The sequence below is a fragment of the Paralichthys olivaceus genome, chromosome 19, assembly GCF_024713975.1.
Source record: "Paralichthys olivaceus isolate ysfri-2021 chromosome 19, ASM2471397v2, whole genome shotgun sequence".
NCBI lineage: Eukaryota > Metazoa > Chordata > Actinopteri > Pleuronectiformes > Paralichthyidae > Paralichthys > Paralichthys olivaceus.
Window position 1 is genome coordinate 9,907,454 of NC_091111.1, and position 15,738 is coordinate 9,923,191.

The window sequence follows — 15,738 nt, forward strand, 5'->3', positions numbered from 1 at the left end:
TTATCCTCAAGCATTATAATGTTTTCTTTTTTTTGTATTTTTTCAATTTCCTTTAAACTTTTTGTACTTTCCTCTAAATCAAAGCTTAAAATATACTTTTATCACATTCCCTTTCCTAATTTGACCTAATTCTAGTTTTTATCATTATTATGGTTGGTCTTAATTCAATTTTTATATTTTATTTATTTATTTGAATAAATAAGTTTTCATTGGTTTTTACTTGTGTTTGATTTTGAGAAGCACTTTGTAACTTTGTTTTGAGAATACATAACAATATTACTATCACTATTATTAAGGTTATGTTACTATGATGTCGTTGTAATCTCTGTCGTGAGTAATAATGAATTTAAATACAATCTTTAAATATAATGTGGGGGTTATTAGAGGTCATGGGGGCTGAACAGTTACAATATAGAGAAGGAGGAGTTTCCAATCCCAGCGACACCATTGGCAGTCTGCAGCCACCACAGGGCGCAGCGGAGGAAGGAATCTGAAACAAAACTAAATCTAAAGTGGACGTGGACAGAAACACATGCACCTGCAGCAGTGCGCGTTTGTGTGTGTGTGTGTGTGTGTGTGTGTGAAAGACGCAAACGGTAAGAGACAGTTTGTTTTCATGCAGATCTCTTGTTGCAAGTAGCTGCAAACCTTTTAAAACCTACTAGTGACTATTATTATAAAGTACATGCTACTCTGTGACCTTCCTGTGGTCTGTGGTCTTATTTGTCTGTAGTGAGGGAACTCAGATCCGAGCAGAGTTCTTTGCTTTTGTTACTGACGTTATTAGAAGTCCACGTTGCCTAACAGCTCTCACTCAGCATTAGAAGGTCAGAGTACAAAACACTGCAGATAGTGGGTCAGTGTGTTATTTGGTTCATAACTGGATAAATGCATTTGTGTTTTAAAGACAAAGTTCTTGCAACATTAGCGGTTTTTCTACAGTTCCACAAATGGCGTCCTCTTGTAAAGTCGATATTTATTAATACATTTGATTTCTTTCTTCAGCCTGGCATTCTAAAGCTGGACGATATGACCATTTATGAAAATGATGTTGCAATAATTATTGATATTGTTTTATGCCCAGCCTTAAATCATTCTATGGAGAGATACTCAGATTTTTTTAGCTGAAGTAATTTTTCTCACAGTTCTATAAACTTCATGTTTAATGGTGATGTAGACATCTATACTGAATGTAACTTCATCGACTGATTTTATAATATTAATTTATAACCCCTGTTTGAACCTGATAGTATAAATAAATATTAATGAATAGTAATTGAAATATGAGTAGTCTGTGTTGCTGGTTGTTATTTGGACCCACACCAGCGTAACCTCTCCAAGCATGTCTTATATTCTCATTTTGTTAGTTATTCAGGACAAAGAGCCACAATTATACAGGAGGACAAGACACAATCAGAGTAACTAACCAATAACAGACATAAGTGGGGAAGGAAAAATAGAGAATCCGGGAATCTTCTACTAAAGGTGTCAAACTTCAACTTAAACATCAGCACGTCTCCTCTCCTTTCAGCACAGTGCTTCAGACCGAGCAGGGATGGAGGATTTTGTGGATATCCTGGAGGAGAGGAGGCGCAGCTGTGACCTCGGCCATGCCCTCAGGACCTTTAACCCCCACCCCTACCAAGGAGCGTCCCCCTGCTCCACGGCTGAGCTCAACAAAGCCGTGCTGGAGTCCCAGTATCTACGCTACGTGACTGAAGAGGTGAGAATGTGGCATTTAAAACAAAAGGGGTTTCACTCTGCAGCTGAAACATTATGGAGTCACCTCCCTGCCTCCCTCCTCAGATTGCCACAGAGACGAGGTCGTCGGTGGTGGAGGTGAGGGAAGAGGCTTGCAGGCTTTTGGAAGAAATGTCTCACAACCTGCAGCTGGGCTTTATCCGGCTGATGGGCTACACCCTCACCAAGGTGGCCAAGAGGCTCTTCAGCAGCATCTACGTCAACATGGAGGGCCTCAGCAGGGTCAGGACCAACAACTGAATGGACAACTTCTCTCACAAACTGTCAATGACATGACACTTCAGCTGTGTTTCTAATTCCTCTGTCCCCACAGCTCCAAAAAGCCATCCAGGAGACGCCTGTCATCCTGATGCCCAATCACAAGAGCTACGTGGACTTCTTAATCATCTCCTACATCATGTTCACCTACGACATCCCTATTCCTGTTATCGCTGCAGGAATTCGCAAGTATCTATTAGGATTAAAACAACAGAGCATTATAGATAACGTAAGATCATATCAAAACACCTGCATTCATTTCTCTATTTTTCCCTTAAAGCTCTTGCAGGGATGAAGATGGTGGGAGAGATACTGCGTCGCTCTGGGGCGTTTTTCATCCGCCGCGCCATCGGCTCTGACAAACTGTACTGGGCAGTGCTGTCGGAATATGTCAAAACCATTGTCAGGGTAAGATGTGGCATTCTTCTCTGTCGTAGCTGTTTTAGAAAGTGTTTGTCAAAACTTGTTTGAAAAGATGCCTCCAACAGTTTGATGTCTTCTCTGCAGAAAGGATTCGCTCCCATGGAGTTTTATGTGGAAGGGTTGAGGAGTCGCACGCTGAAGTCGCTGACGCCGAAGTTAGGTGAGTGTCCGCATGTTGTGTGTTAGTGTGTCTGTGAACGTGAAATATCAGGAACAGGAATTTCATTACATCTGGCCCAAACACTCAGGGATGACCTGATTAAAAATGTGCAGGTCAACAGTTAAATGTTACTGTGACTTCACAAAACCGTGGACACGTTATCTTACAATCGCTTCGAGAGAATCAATTCAGTTTTGGCACAAGTGTTACTTGGACTCAGGTTAACTGAACGAATGTGGGTGGTGAAATGTCAAAGTAACGGTGGCTTCACAAAACATGTTTTAGCCTCTTGAATGTGAGCCTTGAGGGAATTTCTATATATTTTGACCAGTTGTCACTTGAACTCAAATGTTCATTTTCCTGCAGTAGACAACCGCTGCTTACATCGATGATTATTTGAAAATAATTTTATTACAAATAAAATGTAAAGTGGTAAAACGGCAGAATGGTTGTGTGCGTGTGTGTGTGTGTGTAGGTATGATGCACATGGTGCTGGATCCCTACTTTAAGAGTGAGGTGTTTGACATCACGCTGGTGCCCATCAGCATCAGCTACGACAGGGTGCTGGAGGAGTCGCTGCTCGCCCATGAGTTGCTGGGTGTCCCCAAGCCCAAAGAAAGCACTACAGTATGTCCTTGTTTCTTAAAATGTGTCCATTTATTGCATTTGCAAACAATCAGACCATGTGACTCCTACTCAGAAAGGTCATGTTTAAATAAAGCTGATTATTCTTGCTCGTGACGCACTCCCAGCCTCGCTCTCTCTCTGCAGGGTCTGCTGAAGGCCACCAAAGTGCTCCAGGAAGATTACGGCACCATGCATGTGAACTTTGGCCGTCCGCTGTCAGTCAGACAGATGTGTGAGGGCAAGATCAACCGCTGCCAGTACAACCTCACACCCAGGTCTGGAAAGTTCTTTACAAATCTGTGCTGCATCGTTTAGCCTCCAGGGAGTAAGCTGGGATTTTAGAAATGAGGAGGTCATGAGGTCTAATTCCTCTTTTACACTTTAAGAATTTAAAGTAAATCCCCTTCAAAAAAGTGCAAATTATAAATTGTAAGACAGCTCAGTAATTATTTAAAAAAGTTAGAGAATGACAGTATATTACTGATCTTCTGTTGAAGCGTTGCTGGCCATTCCAAAATCAAGGAGACAGAGACTTTGCCGTAGGGCCCCTACACTTTGGAACAATCTGCCAGAAGAGATTAGACTAGCAGAATCGGTTTATAAAAAAAGCTTTTACCATTTGATGTCTATGACTTTTGTTTATTTATAGTTTTACATGAGCAGAATTAATCGTGAAGTGTTAGTAATGAGGCTCGCTGTTGAATAATGACGCTTAAACCGAAGACATTAACATTCAAAGAGAGAGGAGACGTGACGATTGAGCAGCAGCTCCTTGAAAAAAACCCATCATGGCCTCAAAACAAAACACACCAACTAGAGATGTACATAGTTATCAGTTTAACCTTCAAGCTTTGACTGATTCATAAAAGTTTTTACATCCAGAGCAGGATGACAATCCAAATGCAGACGTCACACTTGAGGACAGATTCTAGAAACTTAAGTACATGGAAAGGGAGAAGTGTGCAAAAACAGCAGAAGTCATGGTCAAAAAACAAAATGTCTTTTATCAGAAGTCTGTGGACGAATCTTGATGCTGGAAACGTCACTGGCAAATACATTATTTTCAACGGGAGCTGTAAGGTTTAAGGATTCTCTCTTTTTCAAATGTTTGGTTGTGTTGATCCAGCAGCCATCAAAAGATTTTTGAACTTACATGAGGGAAACACCAGGAACCTGACGAGACAAAGAGGTGAGGAACACAGGGAGGCAACGAGACACAGATGGAAACAATCAGGGCGCTGCAGATTATCAGGGAAGGTGGAAATCAGACAGAGAAAGAAAGTGAGGTGCACTGACATGAGACACAAGGATAAGTTGCACAATTAAACAGGACTTAACTGAATGTGGAAGAACAGAAAAAAACAACTAAACTCAAGAAGCAAATGACTAAAATCCAAAAACCAAACACAAGGAAATAGTCCATAAATACCAAGAGTCTAACAAAAAGATCCCAACAGAAAGTTTTTTTTATTATTTAATTTATTATTCAACAAGTTATTCATCTTATTAAAACAGTTTAAATATTACCTAAGGAGCAGTAGTCATCTATTTTCCTGTCTAACTGCACATACAGTCTGTTTGACTGTTTGTCTCGTTCTTCCTCCTGCTCACTCCCTCCTCTTCTCCCTCTTTGTCTCTATTCACAGGGATCTTCCTCAGAAGCCCACTGCGGAGGCTCAGGCCTGTGTGAGCTGGCTGGCTCATCTCATGGTGCAAGTCCAAGAAGAGGGCTCTGTGATCAGCCCGTGGTCTCTGATGGCCTGCCTGTTGCTCCAGGCTCCGATCACAGTGCTAACTGAGGAGGGTCTGCTGTGGCATCAGCTCACTGAACAAACCCTCTGGCTCAGGAAGCTGGCGCTGGACCTCGGAGCTCGTCTGAACTGGCCTGGTGGGTGAGACTTAACTCACAAGCTACTTTCAGACATGCAGTGATGTAGTAAGCGAAAGACAAACTCTGCATTTATCATTGTACAATACTAATATAAAACCCATAGTGGGAGGAAGTTCCGCTTCTCCTGCTCTCAGCAAATACACAAGTGCAGGAGGACACTGTCCAGCTTTAAACCTCGGGGCGAGATAATGTTTCACAGCAGTTCCAGTAAGGGGACATTGTCGTCCACAAAGGTCCTGAGAGGAAAGTGTTTTTTAAATGTGACACTGTACAAAAGAAAATGCATCAAAAGCAATGTTAATGATCGTCAGTGACATATACCAGGCTGTGATAACCCTCCATTACAAATCCTAATATCATATAGTATACGGAAAATAATTAATTTTATGTGTTTTAATAAAAACTAAAAAATTCCAGTATTTTTTAAACTGATATTTAAAGGATCAAACTACTGAAAATAAGTTGTAGTGATCTGAACTCGTGTTGGTAAAAATAAGTTAACTGAAAGTGAAAAGTAACATTAATTCAGCTGCATCAGGACCAATCACATGAGTGGGATCAGTGTTAAGCTCTGCTCACTCTCTATGAGGATTACTTTCTCGTCCCTTTAGTGACCAATAGGTGGCGTTTTCATACTGCATTTCGAGCGAGCCAGCCAAGGTTGATGCAGAGGAAAGTAAGAGAGTGCAGAAATGTGTCAGCGTCTCACCTTGTGTGTCTGAACCTCAGCCTGAGGTAGATCAGACAGATTAGATGAATGTGAGTTGGCACAAGTGATCAGATTCACTTAGGAGATGTTCAGTGGATTATGCACTTAAAGGAACTTATCCTAAGAGTACCCCGCTGCACTGTCTCACTTTAGACGTCTTTAGTGTGTGAAGATTCACACACGTGTACATATATGTTTACAATCCTGACGCCTCCCTGACCTTCTGCGACTCCTGCCTATAGAAGACAGATCATTTTGTGATCGCTCTCTGCAGCACAAACTCCTGACCCGGACGTGATGTCATCCGCCGTGGCCCTCCACTGCTCCACAGTTCACCGGAAAGCGGGGCGTGTCTACCTGGTTCAGGAGAAAGAGCCGGTGAGGAGGCATCCAATCAGCCCACAGGAGAGTGTGATGAGGACGGCGTCTGGGGTGCTGATGCTGGCCTCCTACAGGAATCAGGCGCTGCACGTATTTGTGCGTCCAGCCCTGCTCGCCACGGCCATGCACATCACAAAGAGCACACAGAGAGGTGAGGATCAGACGTGATATATCTGTCAAACCCTACATGTTTTCCTCGTTCTTCATCGTGATCCGTTCCATTCACAGACGAGCTCTTCGCCTTCTTCTGCTTCCTACAGGACCTCTTCTCCTTCGAGTTCATCTCCATCCCGGGCGAGTTGTCTCAGGTAACACGCTCATCTGTCAGGGCTAAGCATCCTCCGAGCATCTCGGGACAGAGAGGATTATGGTCCTCTTAAATCATGTATGAAATGTTAGCTCACAGCTCAACCTCTGACATGTTAGGCTCGGTCAGCTGATAGAATCCCAGGTTATCTAGTTAAACCAATTAACCACTAATCTTTTTCTGCAGATGATTTTTGAGGTGTTATAGTGTTTGTGTGTGTTTGTTTATCATCAGGACTTTGAGAAGGCGTGCTCCCTCCTGAAGAAATGTGGAGCCGCCCGCATCAACCAGCAGGAAGTGACGCTTTCAGATACGGGGGAGGAGACGATATCGTTCCTGCGGGCTCTCATACAACCCTTCATGGATTCATACCAGGTCCTTTCACTTCTCCCATCGCTGATATTTCTGGTCATAGATTCCAGTTCTAGTTTTAAGTTGTTACTTCAAAACAGTCCTGGATCCTGATGAAAAAATGTTAAGAGGTGTTTATGATATTTATGAGTTTGTGCAATTTGGTGCAGATCCAAATAAAAATCTGGATCTAGTGAATTTAAATGTGTTTGTTATGCCGGGGAGTTATGCATTTTAACTGAGTGCCATTCTTTAGACAGTACAATCAAATGTGACTCCTTTCAGTTATATAAATAGTTTCTTAATCCTGTCATTAGCTTGTTAGCTTAAAGGCACTACACCCTTTTTAAATGGACTCTTATAATTGAAAAATTCCTTAGAGACTCTCTGTCGCTGACAATTGTTGTTTGGGTTTTTTGAGTCACAATTCCAAATCATTTTCTGTCAGCTTTTGAAATCGCTGCTTAAGACACAGTTGAAATTTTCACAACGAGAGAAAAAGAGAGTCTTGAGATCCTCTGCTTGATGAGGTGTGTTTTTATATGCAGGCGATGCTCAGGTACCTCTCTGAGGAAGGCGCTCACATGCTCACAGAGAAACAGTTCCTACCTGCTGTGAGAAACCTGGCTACCAGGCTCATCCTCTCAGGTAAAAACAGAAAGTGTGAGATACGACCTCTGACCTCTCCAACCACCTCCAGCGGCTAAGTGTGTCTGTTATATCACAGGTGAGCTGGACACCTATGAGGCCCTCTCATCAGACACGCAGAAAAACGTTTTGATGGCCCTGCAGCGGCTGCAGGCTGTGACAAAGTCCAGGGCGTGAGTAATGAGATCAGCCCCTGCAAGTCTGTTTGGTTTTAAGCTCATTTTCTGAGGTGGTTGAGAAGCTGCGTTCACTTCTGATGCCAGAGTTACGCACGTTAAGTTTCTGTATCCTGTTTTCTCATCACAGCTCAGAGCAGAACGAATTGAAAGTGAACAAAGCTGCCGTCAGAAGAATTGAAGACGTACTTTGTAAGTTGTGGGATTTTAAAGAAGATAGATGAGCTGTTTTGTGACTGTTGAGGTTTTGTATTTGAGTATTTTGCCGTAGTTTACCTTTTAAAATACTTAACTTTGTTTACCACGCCACACAAACAGCAGCCTGAGGGATTTTTCCTCTCCTCTCTCGTTGTAGCTGGGAAAATCCCTCCCCAGATGCTCCAGACGACACCTGACGCAAGACTTTAGTCTCCTTTTGGAACGGATCCATCCTCGGGAATCAGCCCACGGTCCTATTTACCCCTGCTTGACCCTTTTCACCCTTTCTGTCTTCACATCTTTCTTCCTCCTTGTCTTCCCTCTGGGTCTTTCATGCAACAGACGAAATATACTTCATCCTGCAACTTGGCTGCTTTCCGACTCTGTCTCTGGGAACTTTTTCTCATCCTTTACATATCTTAAAGAACAGAGCTAAGATAAAACGCAAGAGTGATATTATTGCTGATTTTTTAAGGCTATAATCAGAAAGTAATTTTTTAGGAGAGAAGTGTTTTTCTGGGCTTCTAACTATGAAACAAGCAATGAGGACACCTGTGGATTTCAATACTGAATTAATAACTTATACTTGTTTAATATATTTGAAAGATTCTGTCCTTGATTGATTATTAAATGACATGCTGACATGGTAAGTGAAGTTAGATAGTGAAAACTCAACTATGACCAATGTCCATAGCGATAAAGGTTTAATTACAACAACGATGTCGAATCACTTTGTTTGAGACGTTTATTTTAACTCAGTTACATCTCAATAAATGTAAAACAGTTGTAACAAAATGCACCAAGGATTCTTCCGTCTTTTTCACACTTGAACATAATTTCGTCTCTGACTGTTGGAACTATTCCCTCAGGTCAGAGGTCAACCTCCTGTCACATCTCTGCATCCCTGCACCAGTGACCCCTCAGTAGTTTGGAGAAAAGGCCTCATTATGTGCCATTTAAGTGCTGAGTTGCTGTACAAAGATTATCTATACACGGGTGGCACGTCGACCTTGATGCGTAAAGCGCTGACCGGGTCTTGACAGAACACCGAGATGTATTCCAACACTTTAGAGTTGAGCTTTTTCTCGCACTCTTTGGCTCGGACCCGCTCCTTGTCCCACCTCTCCTTCTCGCCGTTCATCTGGGAGAACAGGTTGATCTGGATGGTGCGTAGCGTCGCTGCCAGGACGTAGAAGCCTCCCTGCATCATGTGGCAAAACGCTGCGCCCAGGCTGAGCGCCGCGCCCATCAGGTTTGGCACCGTCTCGCACACCACGCACATGCACTCCAGCAGGTGCAGCGTGCCTTTCTTGGCCGGGGGCTGGCCCTGGTGGAGGTAGCCATGGGGGTTTGGAGGCGGCTGGAAATGGTTGACCAGGTACCGAGCGAAGTCGGCGAAGTGGGTGGCGGCGCGGCGCAGCGGCAGCAGGGCCAGGTACAGGTGACAAGCGGCTTTGGTCAGCGCATGGAAGAGCAGCCGCAGCTCAAGCACGGCGTTTCCTGGGGATAAGAGGGTAACAGGGTCAACTGGAGTCTAATTTAATACCGTGGCTAATGTCACCAACCATTACAAACAGCGTCTGCCACTGGATTAAAGTCTGTTCACCAGCCATGTGGGCGGCATTCATCACCTGAGCACGCAATGAAGAGAAGTGCGGTGCGTTTTTACGCACACAAGATCCATCCCCTGGTAAAATGACCACGATCAGAAACGTTTTATTCTGTTATATATCATAAAATCCAATTGTTTTCAATGGCATTCCATTTCTTAAGAATATGTCTTGCAACAAATAAGCATAAACACCCTTAAGTCTCAAAACTCTTTCAAATGTCTGGATTAAAGTCTGTTCACAAGCCATGTGAGCGGTGGCTATCATCTCAGCACGCATAGAGTGGCGAGGTGCTTTTTTACGCACACAGTCTGCACAAGATCCACCCTCTAATAAAAAAGCCACGATCAAAAAGGCTTTAATCTGTAATACAATATAAAATCCACTTTCAATCAATTACACTACCACCTATCTAAAGATTGTGTCTTGCAGTGATGGAGCATGTCTCCTCAAGAACCTCAATCAGACAGAACATAAACTCTGACGTGAGAAAGAGACGCTTTTATAGTAAGTATTCATTCGATGTGTGAGGACAAAATCCGCATTTTCGGGTTTCTGCACATACCCCAAAACATCTCTAAAAAGTTTCAGAAAGTGGCATACAGCTACAAATGCTGCAGCGTTTATTCTAGTCAAGCTCATTGCGTATAAAAGTGCGTAAAGTAAGGTCCCTTTGCGCCATGAATCCGTTGACAGGTTTTGGACAACTGATATTTTTAGGTTTTAGAAACCTAAAATGAAAAATATTTAACATAATATAAAACATTTTTTAAGTATCCTAATTTTAAAAGTCCTTATTTTTTAACACGCAGGACAACATTTAATGAAATCTAATTCCGCCATAAGAGAGGATATAGTTCCTGAAAAGCTTCCAAGTCCTCCACTTGTTCTCTTACCGTCTATGAAGCACAGGATCCAGAGCAGGGCAATACACGCTGCCAACCAAGTCCACCAATCCATGTAGCCTCCCCGCTGTCCTGGACCCGGCACCGAAAAGAAAGAAAGCAGTGAAACCCTTCAGGTTATGAGGTGTCCAAGCCCTGCCCAGTCTTTACGCAGCTAATACCCAAACATTAAGTAGTTCCATTCGACTCCGCAGGTGTCGCAGCCTCTGAACACCTTCACATCAGGCGTCAACAGGCGCATTGAGACGCGCAGAACCAACTGCACCTGACAGCTCTACAGGCTCCTCAGACATGGAGTCTACAGAGAACACTCTGCCCAGAGATTTCAATCATTTGAGGATTATACATTTTAAATACCAAACTGTCACCGGTTTAAAAAAAACTACTGACTTCTCTTGTCCAGATATTTCCAGTGTGTGAGAAAATTATGTCTGTCACCTGGTGGATAAACAGTCTGTGCCCATGTTTGTCTAGACACCTGTGCCAGAAGAGGTGGACGCAACCTTGAAGCACCTTAAAATAGATTTAAAAGCGACATATATCATTTATTCATCTATTTATTAAATCTCATAATGTATTAAATATTACTGATATTATATATATATATATAAATATATAAATGCATTTATTTAATATATATACACCCGTCAGTTTACATAATTTAGATACATGTGTTATTTTATTTGTTAAACTAAAAGTAAATATATATATATATATATATATGTTTCCTGTTCGAAAGTATGATATGTTACTTCTTTTACATGGACTCTCTCTCTATACTGTTGCCCTTTCACATAGAGAGTGAAACTGTGTTCAATTACTTATCACCAGTCTTTAAATGTCAGAGAGAAGCTGCACACTGTCAGTCTGTGGTGTTTAGAGGAGTAATGCATGGCTGCTCGTTTCCCTGCTCTGTCTCTCCAGTGACATTTCTGAATGTACAATGTCTTACGAAAGATGAATGAAGAAGGTTTGGAGTTGTTGATAGATATGGTTCAGCTGCTGTTTTCCTGACTTAAGTGACAACAGAATTAAATGCTTGGTGCTCAATACAACCAACCAACCACCTGACGACTTACCAACAGAAATCAAAGTATCCTGGTGCTGCCATCTTTCACCTATATAGGAGCCAGAGTCTGCGCAGTAGGAGTCAGGGAATGGAGCCTCAGTATCAAGATCACACACACTTGACCAATTGCAAGTTTTCAAAGCATCAAATGAAAAAAAAAAACAGCAGTTGAACAAATAAGAACGCAATAAAAACCATCTTTGAGAAAATCTGTTCTTTTACTTTTTAGTTTCAGCCAAGTCCCAACTACTAACACGTAGGAGGCAGGGTTTATAACCTCTACTGCAGCCAGCCACCAGGTGGTGATCAATACACTTTTGCATAGCTTTTGGTGAGCAGTCACTTAATCCAGTCTATATAACCAACCAACAACCAAGCATAGAAACCCACGTACAGCACATTGAATTAAGACAGTTATATTATTTCAACAAAACAAAAGGCACAGAAAAGAGTGGTCATCTACATTCATTCATTTCTCTCATGTCTCTCCTTATTCTGTCTGGAGTGAATGTGATATACTAATTCTGTTCAAAGACACAAAATTATACAACTTTTTGTTTTATCTCAGGAAGTAAATGCAGAAGGAGACAAGTGGAGAATCTACCTCAGAGCGATCGTCCTCTCAGTGAGTCTGTGACGCCTCAGGCCAACACAGTTCTACAGGCTTCCCCCAATTATCCCGTCTCTGCACCCAGAAGAACTCTCGCCAGCAGGTACAACATCCAAAGACTTTAATCATTGATAATTCACCATGCTTTCTGTAACGCTGGAGGATGTCAATCAACAGTGTGATACTTTAGAATCACAGCAGTAAGAAGTAAGAGAGAAGGTAAGAGAGAAGTAACTTTGTGCAAATGTCTCTCATGCAGGCTTGATAAGACACCATACCACATCAGTGCCACTTCCACACCGGATGGAAGGTGTGGTTAGACCGGCTGCTCACAAACAACCAGCTGCTGGAGTCCTCGGCTACTTCCAAATTAAATCACGCATCTCTATTCTTTTAACTACTTCATACTTATACCAGGAAATCGAGAATGTGTTGACAAAGTAGTGGAACAGCCACGTATTTTATTCCTGCCATTATTTTAGGATTTAATGGCATACTTCCTTACACCATGAGGTAACCTCTGAAATGATATTCTACAGTAGTGTGCAACATAGAAATGTATGTGTGGCATCTTGAATTTGTAACAGGGCACGTGAACACACATTTTGACGGTTGGTATCCCTTCATTAAAAGTGAAATGGTATTGTATACAAATTTGTATATATATGATACAAAAATATCACATTTCTAAACCCTGTAGGAAAAACGACCTGGTTACAATTTAAGGCATGTCTTAATAAGTTGTCTTCCAACTAACGAACATTCAAGTATTGGCAAATTATACTCATACTAAGAATTCCCTTTACCAGAATAAACGTCACTTCAGTGGCGGGAAAAACAAAAAGATTTTTCAATTGCATTGTTTGCACTGCTACAAACAGGCACTTTTAGTCTCTTTAACTGTAGCTTCATATTGAAAACATCTTCTGATCATCACTTTAAAAAGAGAGTCTGTGCTCGAGGGAGAGTGTTTCTGTAAGTTGTCCTCATTTGCTTGGCTCGTAAAGCTGTAAGTCTAGTTTGACCCAAACTTCTCCAGTAGGGACTTCATGTAGCAGCAGGCGTCGGTTTGCAGCACCTTTGCTCTCCATTTCTTTCTTTATTGTTGCCACGGGAACTTCAGTACGACCCAGGAAATCTGGAGGCAGAAAACGGATTGATTTTAACATTAATTTTATTAAACACATCAACGGCTTCCTTTCAATATTTGAAAGTTAAAAAACCTCTGATAATATATTGGCCGACAATGTAACATTTGGAAGCTGTTACACAATCACAGTCAAGGCAAAAAGGACACAAAAAATAAGACGGTATAATAGGACGACAGCTGAAGCTTTCTAGAAAATCTGTTCAAACAAAGCAAAGCAGTCAGATCCTGGCAAACAACCTGTGACCGTGTCTCCTTCATTCTGTACTGGCAGCACAAATGAAACAAAAACCCTCATATCAATTCTGTGTGTGTGTTTTCTCCACTGACCATCTGGTGAGAACTGGTCTTTCTCGAACACAGTGATACACAGGACGTCCTGGTAGAGGTCTTTGATGAAGAACTGGCAGTTAAAGTTCCACTTAGGGTTCAGAGTGTCGCTGACGGGCCGGGAGGTGTAGCACTGAGCCCCCATGGTCAGCTCACAGTACGGATTACTCTTACCTGCACAGAGAGGATAAGGGTGTTACTTCAACAATACGCACTGTATTCTTGTGTTCCATCATCGGACCTCACCGTTTGGTTTACAAGCCTTGAGCTCTTGAGCTTCGGTGACAGTCACCAGCAGTCGTCCGATACCGCTGGATTTCAGGGAACGTGCTGAAACAAACACAGTCGTTATATATAAATCTACAACACAGCAGGTTTTTGCCTCGTGAATAATGTGTGGGGGGCAGGGGACAAAAAATAGACTTTATGAGTAAGGGGCTGTAGGGAAATGACGCCCCTCACCTCATATTTAACCTTCATAAACAGGAATCACTTTGAAAACATAATCACACGAATACAAATGGTGGCTTTGGTGTGCGCTGTGGGTCACGAGCATGGACTTTTCTAGTACGCTAATACATGAATCTTTCAAGATACTTGAATAAAATCTGATCTTTTTTTCAAGTTTACTTTATATCATAACATACAATTATGTCTTATCACATTCAAATTAGAAAATTGCTCATTGCACTTCCTTAGAGTTGATGCAATGATGCTATGTTGAAGATTAATCACATGATTTATTGGATATTTAGATTAGATTACACTTTAATTCTTACAATGCCTCTTTTAGTCGTAAAATAATGATATTAGTTGTATTATGTCACAAGGTATTTTTCTTAGGATCCAATGACAACATCAGTCAAGTGGAGTTTTGTTTTTAGAAACTGAAATATAAGATTTGGACTCGTTTGGTGTGATTACTTAAAACATTTTCTGTGTTTACCTTGATAAGCCTTCTCTCTCTTTTTCTTCTCAGTTTCAATGAAATGTTCAGATGCTGCTTTGATTTTCTGGACCCATGTCGCCCTGTGAAAAAAAATGTCAGTAAACCTGTGAATATTTCAGACGGAATAATGAGAACAATTAGGTCTTTGTTGAGATTTGTGCAGATGTTTTATGTCCACGTGTACCTCTCGTTCAAGGTCTCAGTTTTGAGTGTGTGGACACGATCGATGTGTGAGACATGGAAGAGTGGTTCATCGCTGGACGGGTCGGGGGGGGTTTTCACCAAAACCTCATTCAGAAATAGTGGCTGGAGAAGAAAACAAACAGATGATGATTGCACACAAATTATAGAACATTTCAATTTGCTGCAAGCAGAGGTTTCCTTAAAATAATCCAAAAAATAAGTACTGCTTAAACACCATGTGGTTTTACATATTATATTCCTTTGTGTAAGAAAATTCACATCATATTCCCCTTGTGTAAGAATAGCGCCTCGCCTCTCACTTACTGTTTTGTACATCTTCAGCTGTATGTTGGTCTTGGGGCTGAATAGCTTGTCTGATCCCGAGGAAGAGAAAGGTTTGGCGCTGTGTGTGAGGAGGAGGAAATCACTGAAGAGGAAAGTCCACAGCTCCCTGCTGCTTTTGGTTTTGTACAAGCGGCCGCTGTGGAGCAGCTTGCGAGGCCCGAGGCAGTTCGTCAGCGAGTTGAACACCAAGTGCTGAAAGAGACGGCGAGACAGTAAAGTGAGAGGAGAGATGGAGGAAAGGAAAGAGCTACCGTAAAAGTAGCTCAGTGAATTATGATCCTTGGCTTTGCTACTGTATGTGTGCATTAGTTTCAGTGACAAAAAACAAGAATTCTGATGTAAATCAGACATTTTAGTGCAAAAAAAGTGTGTGTTGAGTTGTGGAGGCTGCAACTTTTCTATACAGCAACGATAACATAACCTGCAAATCCCATGGTTAATGCTGCACGTTTCATCTCTCTATGTTTACCTCTATAGGACCCTCACACTGGACGTGGCTCTGTATCCACTCCAGCCTGTCCGAGTTCTCCTTCTCCCTGACGCCCTCGTTGACCTGAGAGCACAGCTCCTCGGCTCGCTCCAGAGCTTGTCTCAGGGGCCCGCGGTCCACGTGGTCCTCTGGGGTGTGCTCCAGGATCTGACAAACAGGAAATGGGCGAAAGATGTGGAAACAAACAATGAGTATCAGAGAAAAAAGTGT

General features: G+C 42.1%; 2 protein-coding genes across 7 annotated transcripts in view; one reads left to right on the forward strand and one right to left on the reverse strand.

The window, feature by feature from the left end:
- Nucleotides 1-459: 459 nt before the first annotated feature.
- gnpat2 (glyceronephosphate O-acyltransferase 2) lies at nucleotides 460-8,685 on the forward strand. The gene is made up of 16 exons (XM_020091534.2): nucleotides 460-596; nucleotides 1,532-1,723; nucleotides 1,807-1,983; nucleotides 2,075-2,204; nucleotides 2,300-2,427; nucleotides 2,527-2,602; nucleotides 3,078-3,229; nucleotides 3,374-3,504; nucleotides 4,876-5,117; nucleotides 6,104-6,361; nucleotides 6,439-6,518; nucleotides 6,752-6,892; nucleotides 7,417-7,516; nucleotides 7,596-7,689; nucleotides 7,823-7,884; nucleotides 8,048-8,685. Exons 2-16 carry the CDS (start codon nucleotides 1,556-1,558, stop codon nucleotides 8,098-8,100), a joined length of 1,992 nt encoding a protein of 663 aa, XP_019947093.2. The 5' UTR covers nucleotides 460-596; nucleotides 1,532-1,555; the 3' UTR covers nucleotides 8,101-8,685.
- A 2,988-nt stretch (nucleotides 8,686-11,673) lies between these two features.
- itsn2a (intersectin 2a) overlaps nucleotides 11,674-15,738 on the reverse strand; it is a 35,805-nt gene continuing 31,740 nt past the window's right edge. For all 6 annotated transcript variants that reach the window (XM_069515097.1, XM_020091875.2, XM_020091874.2 and 3 more), the window contains 7 exons: nucleotides 15,508-15,675; nucleotides 15,018-15,230; nucleotides 14,695-14,816; nucleotides 14,508-14,590; nucleotides 13,808-13,891; nucleotides 13,562-13,735; nucleotides 11,674-13,222 (listed from right to left, as the gene is read on the reverse strand). In XM_069515097.1, the coding sequence (XP_069371198.1) occupies nucleotides 13,071-13,222; nucleotides 13,562-13,735; nucleotides 13,808-13,891; nucleotides 14,508-14,590; nucleotides 14,695-14,816; nucleotides 15,018-15,230; nucleotides 15,508-15,675 (996 nt within the window). In that variant the 3' untranslated portion in view covers nucleotides 11,674-13,070. The remainder of the gene's footprint in view (nucleotides 13,223-13,561; nucleotides 13,736-13,807; nucleotides 13,892-14,507; nucleotides 14,591-14,694; nucleotides 14,817-15,017; nucleotides 15,231-15,507; nucleotides 15,676-15,738) is intronic.

Coding starts and splice junctions, on each gene's coding strand:
- gnpat2 (XM_020091534.2), top strand. CDS start 1,556: ATGGAGGATTTTGTGGATATCCTGGAGGAGAGGAGGCGCAGCTGTGAC. Junction 3,230..3,373: donor AGCCCAAAGAAAGCACTACA/GTATGTCCTTGT, acceptor CTCTCTCTGCAG/GGTCTGCTGAAGGCCACCAA. Junction 7,690..7,822: donor GCTGTGACAAAGTCCAGGGC/GTGAGTAATGAG, acceptor TTCTCATCACAG/CTCAGAGCAGAACGAATTGA.